The sequence below is a fragment of the Macaca nemestrina genome, chromosome 7 (genome assembly GCF_043159975.1).
Source record: "Macaca nemestrina isolate mMacNem1 chromosome 7, mMacNem.hap1, whole genome shotgun sequence".
In the NCBI taxonomy this organism is placed as follows: Eukaryota; Metazoa; Chordata; class Mammalia; order Primates; family Cercopithecidae; genus Macaca; species Macaca nemestrina.
The window spans coordinates 142,752,880-142,771,831 of NC_092131.1; the positions used below are offsets into that span (position 1 = coordinate 142,752,880).

The 18,952-nt window shown below is 43.8% G+C and overlaps 1 protein-coding gene and 1 long non-coding RNA gene across 2 annotated transcripts in view; one reads left to right on the forward strand and one right to left on the reverse strand.

The window, feature by feature from the left end:
- Positions 1–2,758: 2,758 nt before the first annotated feature.
- On the reverse strand, positions 2,759–11,981 carry LOC112427946 (uncharacterized). The gene is made up of 3 exons (XR_003019727.2): positions 11,920–11,981; positions 4,704–4,801; positions 2,759–3,383 (listed from the first exon to the last, which is right to left on the reverse strand). It is a non-coding gene; the product is annotated as an uncharacterized lncRNA (long non-coding RNA).
- Positions 11,982–12,309: 328 nt separating this feature from the next.
- LOC105489507 (myosin IE) overlaps positions 12,310–18,952 on the forward strand; it is a 239,949-nt gene continuing 233,306 nt past the window's right edge. Inside the window, exon 1 of the mRNA XM_011754342.3 lies at positions 12,310–12,584. Coding sequence (XP_011752644.1) covers positions 12,582–12,584 — 3 coding nt within the window. The 5' untranslated portion in view covers positions 12,310–12,581. The remainder of the gene's footprint in view (positions 12,585–18,952) is intronic.

Sequence of the window (18,952 nt, forward strand, 5' to 3'; positions counted from 1 at the left end):
TCTGTCAGCTTCTTGTGTCTTTTCCAAAGTTTCTTCTTGCAAGCATAAATACAAATCTACTATTTCACCATCTCAATTTTCTTACACAGAAGGTAGCCTGATATACATATAATTTTATACCTTGTTCTTTTTTTTTTTTTTTTTTTTGAGATGGAATTTTCTTTTTCTTTGCCCAGGCTAGAGTGCAATGGCACAATCTCAGCTCACTGCAACCTCTGCTTCCCGGGTTCAAGTGATTTTCCTGCCTCAGTCTCCCCAGTAGCTGGGATTACAGGCATGCACCACCACGCCCGGCTAATTTTTGTATTTGTAGTAGAGATGGTGTTTCACCATGTTGGCCAGGCTGATCTCGAACTCTTGACCTCAGGTGATCTACCTGCCTTGGCTTGCCAAAGTGCTGGGATTACAGGTGTGAGCCAGCATGCCCAGCCACCTTGCTCTTTTCATTTTAACTTATGAATACATCTTGGGAATCTTTCCATATAGGTTTAGAAATAAATTCCTTATTCTGTTTATAAAGGGTTTTGTTTGCTTGTTTTTGTTTTTTGAGATGGAGTCTCACTGCGTTGCCCAGGCTGGAGCATAGTGGTATGATCTTGGCTCACTGCAACCTCACCTCTCAGGTCCAAAGGATTCTCCCACCTCAGCTTCCCAAGTAGCTGGGACTACAGGTCCATGCCACTGTGACTGGCTCATTTTTGTACTTTTAGTAGAGACAGTTTCACCATGTTGGCCACGGTGGTCTTCAGCTCCTGACCTCAAGTGATCCACCTGCCTCAGCCTCCCAAAGTGCTGGGATTACAGGCGTGAGCCTCCACACCTGGCCTCTCCAGGCTGGTCTTGAACTCCTTGCTTTAAGCAATTCTCCCACCTCTGCCTCCCCAAATGCTGAGGTTACAGGCTAATTTCGCTTCTTTATAAATTACTTCTAAGCATCACCCCCTGCCACCACTCTCACACCCACTCGCAGTTTTTAAACTGAAAAGAAACTGGAATGTTTACATAATCATTACTGGAGCTGGGACGTTATTTAAAGGGAATTTATATAGCTAGGATTTGTGATGGTTGTGTGATATTTTTATGTGGTGTCATGCACTTTTCAACTCACTGAGGTCTCTTTTGTAATAAAAATGCATATTTATATTTATTTGTACAATTTGGAGCAAAACTGTATTACTCTGTATTACTTTACATTATGGAAGTTTATAATTGTCATAGCTGTTTTTAGAATCACATTCTTGGTCCAACATATAATCCATTTGTTACCAAGTCCTTATTGAAGCAGTCCTCCTATGGGAAACTGTCATCAACTTTATCGTGTTTGGCTCTATTTTGGGATTTCCAGGAATTCAATACAATAAAATAGAGGGGCCATCTCCTTGTGCCCTGGACCTTTGTACATTCACCTTTCCACAGATACAGACATTGTATAGAGATGCACCTGAGCCATCTTTCCTACATGGCATCAGGACAATGGGCTAGGCAACAAAGGAACCTTTTGAGCTATCTCGTGGCGGTGCTGCCAGTCCACAGCTCGTGTCCATCTGTGCCACCAGCTCTGTCAAGCTACAGCATTTATTCAATTACATTCACACTGGTTTCCGCTTAGCCTTGTCGCTTTTTCAAAATTAGTGAAATACGGAGAAAATATAAGTGCAAACACTAGTAAAAAGGAGTGTTGTTCTCCTAAACACAAAACAATTGAGACAAAGAAGGGAATCATTAGGTGTGGAGAAGGTAGTGAATCTTCAGCCTTAATAATGACAACTCATACCGAGACGATGCTATGCATCACTCACCATTGCTATTACTTGATATGATTTAATTCATATTCTTACAACATTAGGCGAGAAATAAATGATGAAGGTACTATTATTATCTCTGTCTTTACAGATTTTAAAAAAAAATTATGATTTACAGAGGTAAAAAGCCTGACCCAAATCTTAAAGCTGCCTATTGGACTTTAGCTGGTCAACTTTGCTTAGCTAGGATGGAGACGCTCAGATTTTAAAAACATCTATGCATTCTGGAATTATAGCTTAAGACTATGTCTAAGGGACAACACACAATCAGGAATTTTATACTACATTTCAGATCTCTGAAAATAGAAATCTGTGCTTAAAGTACGTAGGTTTCTTTTTGAACTTTATATATCTGACATTGGTGTGTGTTTTGGGAACGTGTTCTATGTGAAGGTAGAACTCTCTTGCATTTTTGTATGTTTTGGATGTACATGTAAAGATGTGAATCCTATGAGGACAGGGAGCTTGTCTTCTACTTCTCCAGAAGCTACGACAGTGCTCAATAAAGGTTTATTGTGGTACTGAGTGAAAACAGTAGTCAGCTGGAAACCATGCTGCCATCATGCTGAACACCAAGATCCACTCTATTCAATCTCCCCAAGTGTTTGTAACAATACATTGAAAAACATGTCATCTGGCTGAGCATGGTAGCTCATACCTGTAATTCCAGCTTTGGGAGGCTGAGGAGGGAGGATTGCTTGAGCCCAGGAGTTTGAGACCAGCCTGGGCAATAGAGCAAGGCCCAGTCCTACAAAAAAAGAAAAAAACAATTAGCCAGCCATGTTGGCGCGGCCTATAGTTCTGGCTACTTGGGAGGCAGAGGCAGGAAGATTGCTTGAGGTATGTGTTCACACCATTGGATTCCAGCCTGAGTGACAGAGTGAGACCCTGTGTCAAGAAAAAAAAAGAAAAAGAAAAAAAAGTCATCTTAAATACACACACACAACACACGCATCTAGGTGTTTACACAAATATTTAAAGGCATGTAATCAAAAACACATTTATAAGTACATGATAATAAAGGAAAAGTGATGTCACATCTCCAGTATGTAAACACATTTACAGGTGTAATGACGATAAAGGGGAAATGATGATCGTTACAAAGGCCATACATTTTTTTCTGTTGAAGAGGTGAATGGAATTACCCTCCTGGACTCGTAAGTGTAGAAATCAAGGCAGCAGACAGGCACAGTCAGCAAACTGCTCCATGCCCCAAATTTGGAGTGTCTACCCTGTCTTCCCTCCCCAGAGACTCTGTCCCCATTTGCCATCTCTTCTTAATGGGGCAGTAGGCTTTAGGACACCACTCCTCTCACAGCATTCACTTGGAATGCGACTGGACAGGCACCTGGTCCCAGTAGAGCCTTCCTTGTCAGTGACCTATGACCTGGGTGGAGTGGTTTAAAAGGTTGAGCTGGGTGAGTCAGATTCTCTCTCTGTTTTTCTCTCCCTCCCTTTCTCCCTATGGAACTTGAATCAAAAGGCCTAGAGGGAAGTTTCTAGTGAGCTGTGGGCAACGCTGCAGAAAGGTTGTTCTGGGGCCCACATCAGGATCATGACAGGCTACAGGCACTTTGCAAGCTGAAATTAGGGGAAGAGGAACAACTGTGAGTTAAGCGGGAGAAGCTTCAAGAGACAGAGAAGAAAAGAACATTCAACTATGCAGAGATGCACAGCCCTGCCTTCTTTTGTCTTCTGTTTTTCCTGGGCTGCTGGGCATGTATACCTTAAAAAAATTTCTTTCTGGCCTGGTGAAGTGGTTCATGCTTGTAATCCCAGCACTTTGGGAGGCTGAGGCAGGTGGATCACTTGAGGCCAGGAGTCCGAGACCAGCCTGGCCAACATGGCAAAACCCTGTCTCTACTAAAAATTCCAAAATTAGCCAGGTGTGGTGGTGCACACCTATAGTCCCAGCTACTTGGGAGGCTGAGGCATGAGAATCACTTGGACCTGGGAGGCAGAGGTTGCAATGAGCCAAGGTCGTGCCAGTACACTCCAGTCTGGGTGACAGAGTGAGACTCTGTCTCAAACAAAAACAAAAACAAAAAAATAAAGCAAAGGCCGGGCGTGGTAGCTCATGCCTGTAATCCCAGCACTTTGGGAGGCCACGGCGGCTGGATCACTGGAGGTCAGGAGTTCAAGACCAGCCTGGTCAACATGATGAAACCCTGTCTTTACCAAAAATACAAAAATTAGCCAGGCGTGGCCAGGTGCAGTGGCTCATGCCTGTAATCCCAGCACTTTGGGAGGCCAAGGCGGGCAGATCACAAGGTCAGGATATCGAGACCATCCTGGCTAACATGGTGAAACCCCGTCTCTACTAAAAATACAAAAAATTAGCCAGGCGTGGTGGTGGGCACCTGTAGTCCCAGCTACTTGTGAGGCTGAGGCAGGAGGATGGCATGCAGAGCTTGCGGTGAGCTGAGATCGCGTCACTGCACTCCAGCCTGGGAGACAGAGCAAGACTGTAACTCAAAAAAAAAAAAAAAAGTTAGCCAGGCATGGTGGCTCACACCTGTAATCCCAGGTACTCAGGAGGCTGAGGCAGGAGAATCGCTTGAACCTGGGAGGCAGAGGTTGTAGCGAACTGACATCATGCCACTGCACTCCAGCTTGAGCAACCGAGTGACTCCATCTCAAAAAATATATATACATATATATTTATATAATATATAAATATATAATATAAATATAAATCTATATATAATGTTTATATAACATATAAATCTATATAAAATATATTTATATAATATATAATATATATATAAATTTATATAGAAATATATTTTTTTCCTTAAAGTAACCCATGTGCTCTTCTGATGCTTGTTACTAAAAGAAACTAAATTGGAGCAACAGATAACAAGAGAAAAAAGTCTCTCTTGGCCAGGTGTGGTCACTCACCTGTAATTCCAGCAATTTGGGAGGCTGAGGCAGGAGGACAGCTTGAGGCCGGGAGTTTAAGGCAGCAGTGAGCTGTAATCACGCCATCATACTCCAGCCTGGGCAACAGAGCAAGATGTCATCTCAAAATAAATAAATAAATAAATGAATAAATAAATAAGTCTCTGCCAGTGGAGGATATAAACTTAAAAAAAAAAGAGACAGGAGAACCATATAAGTACAGCAGTCCAAGACCATGACAGTGGCAAACAGTCATTTCATTTGATAGTCCCCAAGGACCTCGGTTCGTGCAATCCTGTGCAATAATCAATATTTATGGTAATAACCTTGAGTCTTAAAGCAAAAGCTGCTTGACATTCAGTGTATTTTCAGAAGTCAATGAAATGTGTGGTTTCATTCAGGAAAAACTTTTCTTAAAGTTAAAAAAAAAGTTTTCGTGTCTAAAAACAACAAGATTTGGCTGGGTGTAGTGGTTTATGCCTGCAATCCCAGCACTTTGGGAGGCCGAGGCTGGAGGACTGCTTTAGCCCAGGAGTTCGAGACCAGCCTGGGTAACACGGTGAGACTCTGTCTCCACAAAAAATAAAAAAATTAGCTGAGCTATAGGTAGTGTGTGCCTATGGTCCCAGCTACTTGGGAGGCTGAGGCGGGAGGATCACTTGAGCCTGGCGCAGTGATCCATGTTTGTGTCACTGCACTCCAGCCTGGGAGACAGAGTGTGATGCTGTCAAAAAAAAAAAAAAAAAAAAGAAAGAAAGAAAGAAAAAAAAGAAAGAAAAAGAAAAAAGGACAAAAGGCAAGGTTCATGCAGCGATTTGTTATTTTTTACTTTTTGAAATGCACATCTTTATTGATCCATGCCTTACCTTGTTGCAGCAAAGAGCTCAGGTGACTTATAAGAATACACAGAATCCAACAGGAAACTAAACATTGACAGTGAATGGGGAAAAGAAAGAACATCAGGGTATGGACAGGAGATTTAGTTATCTGCAAAGCTCATTTCCATGGACTTCCTCATTCCTTGCTAGATCATGGCCCACCATAACTCATTATTTCAACTCCAAATTTTTTAGATTTGGAGGAAGATCAAGGTTTATCTTCTGAATGTAAAAATCAAATTGAAACTGGAAGAAAGAAAATAAAATATTGATTTAAATCAGAGAAAATATAATAATCTACATAAACATGCTTTTAATAAGCTGCTAATTTAAGCATATGTTTAAATAATTTCTATTCCTTTACTTCAGTAAAATAATTGTTATAGCAAAATAATTTTATATTTTTACCTCTGTCATCCAGGCTGGAGTGCAATGGCACTATCTTGGTTCACTGCAACCTCTGCCTCCTGGGTTCAAGTGAGTCTCCTGCCTCAGCCTCCTGAGTAGCTGGGATTTCAGGTGCCTGCCACCATGACCAGTTACGTTTTTGTATTTTTAGTAGAGATGGGGTTTCACCATGCTGGCCAGGTTGGTCTTGAATTCCTGACCTCAGGTGATCCACCTGCCTCGACCTCCCAAAGTGCTGGGATTACAGGTTTGAGCCACCGTGCCCGGCCTTAATTTTATCTTAATCAGAAGTAGCATCATATTACATTATACAACTGGTGAAATTCTCTTCTACATCCTTTTTATAAACCAATACCAACATACTAGAGGGAAAAAGTGTTTAGAGTTAAACTCATTATGCAAATAGAATTTTTATATTCCATTAAAAAGCAACACTTTTTCTGAGAGCTCTGGTTTGGAAAGGCTCACGGGGTTTTAATAAGTGTGCTCCTATTCATTTTGGGCCTGCATTAGGGACAATTTCTTCTGATGGACATTTCTATTACACAATCACTGCTTAAAGGGTAATAGTGTAGGCTTCAGAGCCAGGCAAATGTATGTATTTGATGCAGGATAGCAGAGTAATAGCTTGGGCAAATTACTTTAAGTCTTCCCAACTTAGTTTCTTTTTCTTTCTTTCTTTTTTTTTTTTTTTTTTTTGAGACGGAGTCTCGCTCTGTCGCCCGGGCTGGAGTGCAGTGGCCGGATCTCAGCTCACTGCAAGCTCCGCCTCCCGGGTTCACGCCATTCTCCTGCCTCAGCCTCCCCGGGTAGCTGGGACTACAGGCTCCCGCCACCTCGCCCGGCTAGCTTTTTGTATTTTTTAGTAGAGACGGGGTTTCACCGTGTTAGCCAGGATGGCCTCGATTCAACTTAGTTTCTTAACTGCAAATGGAGCTAACAAGGTCGTATGGAAGATTAAATAAGATATTGTACATTAAGCACTTAGTAGCTAATATCTAGTGAACCTAATACATGATATGTGTTATGATAAAAACAGTGATTGTAGAGGACATTTCACACTGATAATGATACAAGTCTCTCTTTCATTAGTGTCTTGTTAAAGGTTCCTAATTTTCCCATTAACAAATTTTCTTTTTTTTTTTTTTTGGAGACGGAGTCTTGCTCTGCCACACAGGCTGGAGTGAAGTGGCAGGATCTCGGTTCACTGCAACCTCCGCCTCCCAGGTTCATTTCTCCTGTCTTAGCCTCCCCAGTAGCTGGGACTACAGGCGCAGGCCACCACACCCGGCTAACTTTTGTATTTTTAGTAGACACAAGGTTTCACCATATTGGTCAGGTTGGTCTTGAATTCCTGACCTTGGGTGATCCACCTGCCTTCCAAAGTGCTGGGATTACAGGCGTGAGTCACCACACCCAGCCAAATTAATTAACTTTAGTGTTGTGAGTGCATTCTGAATGATTTTTTTATGGTATTGACAGAGAAACTAGTTTTATTGCTCGATATTATTTTCTTGCTGCTTTCCAAGAAGCATAAACAATGATTTATTTCACTGATAGATTTATACAGAAAATTTTACTTTGTATTCGTTTTGTTTTTTTATTGGTTCCTTTTCATTCAGCCCCAGAAAAATGCAATTAATCATGCCAAGGGATGTACCAAGTCTCATCTGACTAGCTCCATCATGTGTCTAGAATGAGTTTTACAGTTTTAAAACTTGCTTCCACTTCACTGCTACTATGGTCTTGAATAAAAATAAATATCTAGCCGGGCTCAAGTCTATAATCCCAGCACTTTGGGGGACTGAGGCAGGCAGAACATTTGAGGTCAGGACTTTGAGACCAGCTTGGCCAACATGGTGAAACCCCGTCTCTACTAAAAATACAAAAATTAGCCAGGCATGGTGGTGGGCGCCTGTATTCCCAGCTACTCTGGAGGCTGAGGCAGGAGAATCACTTGAACCTGGGAGGCAGAGGTTGCAGTGAGCTGAGATCTCACCACTGCACTCCAATCTAGGTGACAGAGCAAGATTCCGTCTCAACAAACAAATCAAGGCCAGGCGCAGTGGCTAACACCTGTAATCCCAGCACTTTGGGAGGCTGAGTCAGGTAGATCATGAGGTCAGGAGTTCAAGACCAGCCTGGCCAAGATGGTGACACCCCAGCTCTACTAAAAATACAAAAATTAGCCGGCGTGGTGGCAGGTGCCTGTGATTCCAGCTACTTGGGAGGCTGAGGCAGAGAATTGCTTGAACCTGGCAGGCAGAGGTTGCAGTGAGCCAAGATCGCGCCACTGCACTCCAGTCTGGATGACAGAGCAAGACTCCATCTCAAAAAAAAAAAAAAAAAAAAAAGAAAAGAAAAGAAAGAAAGAATAAATATCTGGCAATATACTACTGAATCCTCTGAAAAACAGATGGAAATCAGAATTGGGAAAATGTTCATTTTAAAAGGTGAGGATTTTTAAAAATGTAATTTGGCCAGAAATCTAGGGTGACCATATAAGTTATTATTCAAATTAGGCCTTTTTGGGAATGAAAGACGGGTACAATTAATACATTCATTAGACTAAAGGCATAAACCAAGACTCTCCCAGGGATATCACGCTGTAAGTATGTAAGAGGCCGTTCTAGCCCAAACTGACAATGTACCACCTTCCCTAAATTGAGGATGGAGCGAGAACAGGTTTGAAGTGATTCTTCATGAAATCATAGGCTGTATCACATGACCACACACGATATTCTACACTCAAACTGGGAATTAGTGGGTTCTGTTTTGAGAATCCAAGCTGAGCCTCTGGCCTTAAGGCATCACGCTTAGTTCTAATCTATATGCCTCAAGAAAAACACAACAACAGAAACAAAAGCCAAGAGAAGCATAACTAATATGATCAAGAGCTGTGGCTTCTAATATTTTGTCTGTTAAGGCATCTTTGAGAATCTGATGAAAGCTCTTAACACTCTACTTAAAGAAAAGAGCACACACAAACAGTCCCTACCCTTGGCATGCAATTCAGGGGCCATGGTCTATCCATTCTCATCTAGGTTTCCAGCTCTGAATCTCTGACCTAGAACACCTGAGATGGATGAAGGGAAAAAGGAATCCACATTTACTGACCATCTTTACACACATTTCCTTTTATGCTCACATCAATCTGTTTTATCAATAAGAGAACTGAAGTTCAGAGAAACTAAGATCTCACAGCTAAGTAGAAACACCAGACTTCAAGTCTATGCGTCACCAAATCTCATAATACATAAAGCACTACTTTTATATATATATATGACTTTATAACAGTCTCATTCTCATATATATTATAAAATATATAATCATATCTATAAATCATATATGCATATAAAATCTCATATATATTATAAAAAATAAACACAAGCATACATCTTCATCAAAGTCCTGCCTACTACAGTTAGGTGTGCCTCTCGAAACTTGAAAGAGATTACAGATTATTAGGGCAATAAAAGTAAACACTAAAACATTTTTTAAAAAATAATCAGAAATGATGATATAATGGACGAATAGTCTCAAGGTAGTTTTTGATAAATCCAAGACTGTTCAATTGTCAGTTGACTGTCAGTGGATTATTAAGAGTTTTTCAGTGTTTCATTGTATTCCTGGGCTATATTTGGGAAAGAAACTACGCCTTTGTATATCTCAAAGCCTATGTCAATCTGACTACTAATCAGGGTTGACCATGGATGGGATGGTGGTTTAGGTAGTGTTTCTTGTGTTACTGGTAAGCTGACATTTCCATTTTGATAACCTCTGTTCATACATTCCTAAAATTCATGATAGGTTTTGTTGTTTTGAGACAGGGCTTCACTCTGTTGCCCAGGCTGGAGCACAGTGGCATGATCATAGCTCACTACAGCCTCGAATTCCTGGCCTCACACGATCTTCCCACCTCAGCCTCCCAAGTAGCTGGGACTACAGGCATGCACTATAATGCCCAGCTAAATTTTATTATTATAATTTTTTAATAGAGTCTTGCTCTGATGCCCAGGTTGGTCTTGAATGCCTGGTTTCAAGCGATCCTACCATCTTGGCTTCCTAAAGCACTAGCACTGTAGGCATGAGCCACTGAGCTTGGCTGGCCCAATAATATTTTGAAGGTGATATTCCCCTATGAGATATGGAGTCAGACTTATCTGAGAATTTATCATGTCTGTGTGTACCTAGGCAATGCCTAGTACAGATGCCATGCGTTTTCTTTCCAATTCATACTATATAACCATACCAGATGAATTTCCTACCCTAAACTACAGCTCCAAATATGGCAGTTCCTTGCACAAAACTACTGTTGTGTTTCATTATGCTTGCTTATTTCCTGTAGTTATTTATTCTTTTAAAAAATTCATCATTTGTTTTCCCCATTCTAAAATTGTAAGCTCAGTAAGGGCAGGGACCAGTTGTAACTCCAGTGTTTAGCCGTGCTGTCTTATAATACACATTCGATTATATTGTTGCCAAACTATGTGAATGATTACTACAAGAATTTGGACAATATGATTTTTTTTCAACTTTTAAAAGAGATATAATGAACACACCATGAGATTCACCCATTTAAAAAGCACAACACAGTAGTTTTTAGTATATTTACAAACTTGTACAATCATCACCACTATCTAATTCCAGAATATTTTCATCACTTCGATAGGAAAATGCATACCTATTAGCAAGTACTTCCATTTCCCCTCTCCCACAGCCCCTAGCAAACAACTAATATACTTTTTATCTCTATAGATTTCCCTATCCTGAACTTTCATATAAATGGAATTATATAATATGTGGTCTTTTGCTCCTGGCTTCTTTCACTTAACACGGTATTTTCGAGATTTGTCCATGTTGTAACATTTTGTTTACCCTTTTAGACAAGATAATGTTTAACACCCTTTCTAACTCTATGCTCAGATAGTCAAGTGAAGAGCTACAACCAAATTTTTTTCTTTTTTTTTTTTTTTTTTTTTTGAGACAGAGTCTTGCTCTGTCGCCCAGGCTGGAGTGGAGTGGTACGATTTCCGCTCACTGCGACCTCCGCCTCCCCTGTTCAAGTAATTCTCGTGTCTCAGCCTCCCGAGTAGCTGAGATTACAGGCATGCACAACCATGCCAGGCTATTTTTTGTATTTTTAGTAGAGAAGGGGTTTCACCATGTTGGCCAGGCTGGTCTCAAACTCCTGACCTCAGGTGATCCACCAACCTCAGCCTCCCAAAGTGCTGGGATTAGCCTCAACCGAATTTCAGAAAGTATCATAATATCATTATGCTTCATAGTTTTTTCTCTATGCCCTCAAGTTTATCAGTTTTATCTTCTACAGATCCCAGGAAGGGAGCCTGTTAAGACCCACCAAATTTACTTCCTCAGCCTCCAGAACAATGAAATCAAACTCCCTACCCTGATTTTGAGATTCTGCTTCCCCCCCCACCAACCCCCCCGCCAATCTTCTGGGAAATTCAACGCTCTGTAATAATGCATTTTTACAGTTCTGATTGTTTTCAGCAGATGTGTTGGCTGAGGTTGGATGGGTTTCTTCCCACCTATCTCTCCTCTCTCCTTCCCTCTGCCCACTGCACGTGCAACAACTTTTCTGTCATCAAAATGTGCAAAAAAAAAAAAAAAAAAAAAAAAAAGAAAAGAAAAGAAAAAAAGAAGAAAGGAAAGAGAAAGAAAAACAGAAAAAAGAAAAGAAAGAAAAAGCAGCCGGAAGGCTTCGTTTTCCAAGGAAATTCAGGTAAAAGGAGGGGTGGGGAAATGATATTTTTGACTTTGCTCACAATCTAGACGCAGGAAAGAAAAAGGATTTCCTTTGGGCTGCTGCCACGACTCTGATGTTTTATGCTGATAAAATATTTCCTTCTTAAAAAAAAGTTCTGGGAAAATCATGCATGCCACTTCAACTTGGAAGCGAAACCCACCCTAACTTTCGTCTTAAAACGCAGCGAAGTGAAAGGTCTGCTCCTCTTTCACGAGGGTTTTCTTCCTTACAGTTCGGGTCCTTGCTACCAGGAGCGAGCTGGGTCCGCAGATTTCTTCGGAGGCTGGCGCGGGAGGAGGACTACAGGATCCAGAGGTCTTTGGAAACTCCAGCAGCTCCAAGCTTGTTGGCTACTACGGTTTCCCTGAGGAGTGACGCTGAGAAAACAAACCCTGATTGGTCAGGCCTGAGCTGAGTTCTCCATTTATGGACAGATTGCCCGGCCCGAGCCGAGACTCAGCCAGAGGAGTACGGATTAAGTGGCCGAAGAAAGAGGAACGAGGCAGGCTAGCGAGGCGGACGCTCCGAGTGCATCGGACTCACCTGGGCCGGCGGCAAGCGGCGGCTCCGAGTGGGCTCCTGCCCTCCGCAGTATGCGCCGCGCCTGCTAAGTCGCAGCCGTCTCGCCCTCACCTAGCGCCGCCGATCCCGCCTGGATGGAGTCCCCCCTGGGTTCCCATTGGCTCCTGTGAGTGCTTGGGTGTCGGGAGCCTGTTTTTGGCGAGGGGAACCAACTTTTGAAGTTCGCCCAGGAGACTGCGTTCCAGCCCCAGCTCCCCGGCAGCGGGACTCGGCGGAGGCGCGACCGCGGCGCGAGTCACCATGGTGAGTTGGCCGCGCCGCGTCCCAGGACGCCGGGCCGGGGGACTGGGCAGGAAACCCCGGCGCGGTGCACCCACCTTGGGCGCGCTGCCCGGGCCAGGAGTGGAGAAGGTGGACGCGGGAGCCGGCACGTCGCGAGCTCTGATTTCCTGCCGCTTTCTGTAAACCCGGGCCGGGGGAGAGTGAGCGAGGGGCCAAGGAAAACTTTATTCCAAGTCGCCTTCTGCGTCGCGAAACTTTCTGTGGCCGGGTTGCTATGGCTGCCAGCTGTCGGAAGCCAGGGTGTGGGCGCATCGGCGGCGAGGGGCACGGCGCGCTAGGGGGTCCCCTCCTCCTGCTGGGACGTGGGGGATGCAGCCGGCAGGGGAGGTGCTCGCAGACTCGCGCCGCAGCCTCTGGCGGCGCCCCCTGCCCTCCCCGCGGCCGTGCCCGCCCCGCCCCGGGCACCCTCTCGCCGACTCCCTCTCCTCCCCGCCGCCGCTTCGCCGCCCGGCAGCGCCCGCAGCTGTCCCGCCTGGCAGCGGCACGCGGGCGGGGGCGGTCTCCGGCCTGCCCTGGCGAGTGGCGGCGCGGGCCGCACAAAGGCAGGCGGGGGCGCCAGGTAGGGCGAGCACCTGGCGGCCAGCGGGCTGGCTGTGGAGAGCCGGGGCGATCCGGGCGCTGACGGCAGCTACGCCGTCCCGGACCTGTGCCGGGCGCCGACCCCGGAGGTCTGGGCGCCCGGGACGCCGAGTAAACACCTCCCGAAGAGGACCCCACCCCTTCCCAAGCGCGAGGGGACCGGGGCTTTTCGGGGATCCAGGGGACGTTTCGCACGGAATGACGCTCTCGCGAGTTTCAAGTTTGTTGCTCTTTTCCCTTTGGCACTTTGGGAATGTATGGAAGGGGTCACCTCTTTGACTTGTGACTTTTCTGCTATTCCACCTCCCCAGTCCAGCTGCACTCCCCTCCCTCCCTGTATAACCTTAGCCACCTCCCTTGGGCTTTGGCGTGGTGTACTTTTCTTTCCGGGGCAGAAAAGCAAGGACTCTATTTTGAAGAGATAGGCAGTTCATCAGAGAGAGAGAGAGAGAAAAAAAAAAAAACAACTATTACAAGTCTTCATAGTTTTCACACTTGCTTCTTTTCAAGTAGTCCTGCTTAGGTGGATGATGTCGTCCTCTTCTGGTTTGCTGCTGTTTTCTAATGGCTGTGGAAGAGAACCAAGTCAAAATGATAACCAGCACAACACTAATTAAACAATCGATAATCCGATGAGCAGCCTGAGGAAGGAGCAGCCGAGGCCCATCGAAACCTGCACTCAAAGCTCAGATGCCCCCTTGCCCCGTGCTGTTTATTCAAAAGAATGATTACAAACAAACATCAATGAGAAACCTTTCAAGGCGTCCTCGACCAAAGCCTTTTCTTTTTACATAGTCCAAAATTAAGTCACTTTTGCCCCATCTAAGAGAACACTTTATCTCTAAATTTCCTCTTCCGGTTTTAAGGTTTAAGAAGTCAGTCTACTCCACGTTACTTTGGACCCCTCCCCTCACCCCAGCAGAGAACCATTCCCATTGGGCCTGTGTTTGGGTGAAGCTACCTCACTGGGCACCTGGTCCCTTGAATTGAAGCAATGTAATAGTCCTGGTACTTGAGAATTGCTGTAATCATTTTCCGTGGGTCAATATTTCTTAAAAAAATCAATGTGTTTATGTCAAGAACTTAAAGAATCTTACTGAATTTAAGTACTTGAGTGGTACCTTGAGGAAATTAACTTCCCCTCGGTTAAACTCATTTTTCATGCTGAACGGACTGAAATATAGTTTCGGTTGCCTTTTCCGAAACCTGGGACACCATGCTTAATTCAGCCCCCTTGCAGATGAAGTGGAGGTTTGGTTAAATGCATGCGAAGAAGGCATGCTCTAGGAAGGAGATGGTTCTATCCGGGGACAAGGTGTGACTTACCGATTGATGGGCTCCCTGCCATCAGCACAGATGGGCATGTTGTGCGCCGCCAGGCGACTATCTGTGCATCAGATACGATTGCTGAGGTCACAGTTCGCTGAGGGAAAAGTTGAAACAGCTGGCTGTCCTGAAACAGGAGATGTGCCATTGGTAGATCTACTGGATCCAGAGTGATGTGGCTGAAGTTAATCATTTCTTTCCTGACTTGAAAAATTGTTCATTATGTATGTGAAGTTGCCTTAGAATAGAGCATCATCTTAAATATTATCAGAAACCCAAGTTACAATATTTAATGTTTATGTAAGATTCTGGCAAGCCAAATGATACTTCATTTTGTGTTCTACATGTGCCCAGGCCTGGCCAAGTTGTATCCCTTCAGCTGCTTAGAACAGGAAGGGAAAGGACATTACCTTCTTTGGGTGTGGCTGAAGATTAGCGTGGAGGCTAACAGTCATCAGAAGGCCCTTGGCAGCCAGGCACAGTGGCTCACGCCTGTAATCCCAGCACTTTGGGAGGGGCTGAGGCGGGAGGATCACTTGAGCCCAGGAGTTCAAGACCATCCTGGGGTAACATAGTGAGAACCTGTTTCAGTTAAAAATTATTAGGAAGAAGAAGAAAAAGAAGGCCCTTGGCTGGGCTGTAGGGAGAGCACCTGTACTGTGGACTTCTTCGGTGTAAGTGTGTGTGTGTTTGTGTGTATGTGTCTTTTAGGAAGTCTGGTAGCATAGTAGGAGGGCTCTCCATCTGTACCCGAGGCCCTACTAAGACTCATTCAGTTGTGACTCATAAGGAAAATAGCCATTTTCATTTTCTGACTCATGAAAACAGTGTACAGCTTGTAGTTCACCTTCTATCTTCCTCCTGAAAACTCACTTTGGGACACTTTTCTATCTTGAGAAAACTAAGAACACTACCAGGCAATAGTTATTTGTGTCTTTTTCCTTAGGAGACTTGAAGAAGTTAAAAAAACCCCTGCACATCTTTATAATTTAGTGTAGGTTGTTTAGCAGAGTACAAAAAAATCTCTGTTGACTTTAATCGTAATACACATCTAAGGCTTCCTTTGGAGAATCTGGGTTTATCATCATCCGCAAAGGAAATTCAGCTTTTGTGCCCATGACCAGTTTGAACTCTCTGATAGACTCAAACCCATGGCTCTAGATCTGCTGTGTACTTTGGATCCAGAAATTGTGATTCATTTTAATGCAAGGTTTCTGTGCATTAAATATACAGAAATATTTGAGCAAATCTGAATTGACCATCACCTCAGAACATGTTCAAGATCTGTTCCCTTTTCCTTACTTGCATATACTTGTGAGTAAATTATAGATATGACACACAAGAATACCCAGGAATAGATTTACAACCTAGAAATCTAATGGATAACTGATGATAAGGTAGGTAAGTTCCTTTAGGTGACGGCATGGCATGTATTTAGAAAGTTTGGAATACATTTCAAATGTTTCCTGGGAAGGTAACCTACTTGATTTCCACTGATTAGTTTATCAGATAGCTAGCAGTCTCCTAGTCAAAACAACACAATACAACAAAACAAAACCAGAAAGGAATGGGATCAAGCACAAAAAAAGTTCTGATGGAGGCAAAGGGTTAGGGAAATACCTAGAGTCCGGGACATTATCTAGGGACAAGTGTGAGTGGGCTGTCCTAGTTGGGAAATATTTGAGAGGCCAGGCATCTCCTTGGAGAGAAAACGAGTGGAGCAGTGGATGGAGAGGGATGGAGAAGTATAAGAAGCAGACGTTCACTGAAGTTGAAAGTCACCTCACACCACACTTTTGCTGAGGACTACAGCCTTGTCAGTGGTTGCAAACTTTTTTTTTTTTTTTTTTTTTTTTTTTTTTTTTTTTGAGAGGGTTCCACTATGTTGGCCAGGCTGGTCTCAAACTCCTGACCTCAGGTGATCTGCCCGCCTCAGCCTCCCAAAGTGCTAGGATTATAGACGTGAGCCACCACACCCGGCCTCTGCCAATTTTCATATGTGACTTGATCATCTCAGAGGGGCCAAACACACCTGCAGTTTAGCTGTTTGCAGCCACTTTAGTGTAAGTCTTAACATGGTGTCCTTCTGTGAACCACAGTGCTGCTTCTCATTCACTCACCAGGAAGAATGACTAAACGTTCACCACATACCCAGTAGTGGCGTTCAATATTTATTGATACATCCGCACCTTCCTACTGGGTCTCCCTAAAGAGAGGGAGCTGCCTGGTATTTTCAGCCCATACAATCTCTAAGCTATTATAACAGGGAAAGTCTGCATCCAGCTGCTACTATTTGGAGCTATTTCAGCACCTGTGTAGGATGGTTCCACGAGTGGTGAGGCTGCAAATTGAACTTTTCTCTTCAACCCTTCAACTCCTTCCTCCACTGAAAATGCCATGGCCTCCAATGTCACATGATGGACTTCTTGTTTGTCACTCCTTTCTCAGTTGAATCGCATGAATTGGAGGTCTGTCTCAGGAGTTATCCTGAGGGTTAGATAATGAGCAGTGGTGAGCATTCTGATAACTTGGAATACAACATTTTGCTTCTGTGCCTACTGTGGGCATGTGAAGAGCTCCGGTGAGACTCAGTGAAAGACAACATATAGTGCCTTGTGTTTCCTCATGAGACAAGTATGGGGCCTTATTATTTGTTAGGAATTTGAGAAAGCTCTTTATCTGCTTCAAAAAGCAGAAATATTTTAAATCTGTGTAAGTGCAAGGTATTATAAACTTCATGGTAGGATATATAGGAATTATGTACAGTCATGATTTTCCACGTTTGAGTCTTTTTTTTTTTTTTTTTTGCAAAAATGCAGCAACTTGTGTTTTTACCAATCTGTGATTAAAATGTTTCTTAATGGTGAGTTAAAAAATTTTTTTTCTTTTTCTCAGCATGCTGAGATGATATTTACAGAGTAAATAAGAGGTTAAAGGTTAAATGCCGAAGATATTAAAATAAACATCTCAGCCTTATAATCACATTCTGTGATAGTGCTAAACAAATTGTGTTTTGAATTTCAATTTCAGAATTTATGTTGGCAGAGACAAAAGGATTTGGGAGCATCCTAGCAAAGTATTGTTTTCATATATCTTTGGGACAGCCACACTTGAGAGAAGTACAACTATAAAAGCCAGCCCTAACATAATGACATGGACTTTGACAACCCATAGAACTTAAACCGTACATGTGAATGAAGTTGGCCCTCCCTTCTGAGTTACCACCATGAGAATGACGTCATTGTCGTTGTTCAAAGCACTTTTGAATGGTCATTTGTGAGCTATGTAATAAAACCTATTTTTTGCCGGGTGTGGTGGTTCAGGCATTTACCAAAAAAAATTTTAAAAATTAGCCAGGCGTGGTGGCATGCACTGTAGTCCCAGCTGCTTGGGAGGCTGAGGTGGGAGGATTCCTTGAGCTCCGGAGTTCAAGTATGCAGTGAGCTGTGACTGCGGCACTGCAGCCTGGGTGAGAGTGAGAGGGAAAAAGAGAGAGGAAAAAAAAGAGACAGGGCTGGGCCCTGTGGTTCACGCCTATAATCCTAGCACTTTGGGAGGCCGAGGTGGGCAGATCACCTGAGGTCAGGAGTTTGAGACCAGCCTGGCCAACCTGGTGAAACCCTGTCTCTACTAAAAATACAAAAATAGCCAGGTGTGGTGGCTGACACCTGTAATCCCAGCTACTTGGGAGGCGGAGGCAGGAGAATCACTTGAACCTGGGAGGCGGAGGTTGCAGTGAGCCTAGATCATGCTATTGCACTCCAGCTTGGGCAACAAGAGTGAAACTCTGTCTCAAAAAAGAAAAAGAGGCCGGGTGCGGTGGCTCAAGCCTGTAATCCCAGCACTTTGGGAGGCCGAGACGGGTGGATCACGAGGTCAGGAGATCGAGACCATCCTGGTGAACATGGTGAAACCCCGTCTCTACTAAAAAATACAAAAAACTAGCCGGGCGAGGTGGCGGCGCCTGTAGTCCCAGCTACTCGGGAGGCTGAGGCAGGAGAATGGCGTGAACCCGGGAGGCGGAGCTTGCAGTGAGCTGAGATCCGGCCACTGCAACTCCAGCCCGGGAGACAGAGCGAGACTCCGTCTCAAAAAAAAAAAAAAAAAAAAAAAAGAAAAAGAAAAAGAGAGAGAAAGAAGAGAAGAAGAGGGAAGGAGGGAAGGCCTTATTTTTTATTTTTTAACTCCTTAGTGCCCAGTGCGATCATTCCTATTACTCACCAGACTTTACACCATATACCTCTCAGCTGTTTCCAGAAGTTACATTGTGCCTCAAAGGCAGAACAATTAGCCCCACTAAAGAGATGCAGTATCCAGCAGGTCCCTCTTTCCTGGAATAAGTATAATAACTGCTCTGAAGGGGGCACACTCTCTTGGGTCTTTTTAGCTCTGATAATGTTTGTTACAAAGTCATTTATAGCACT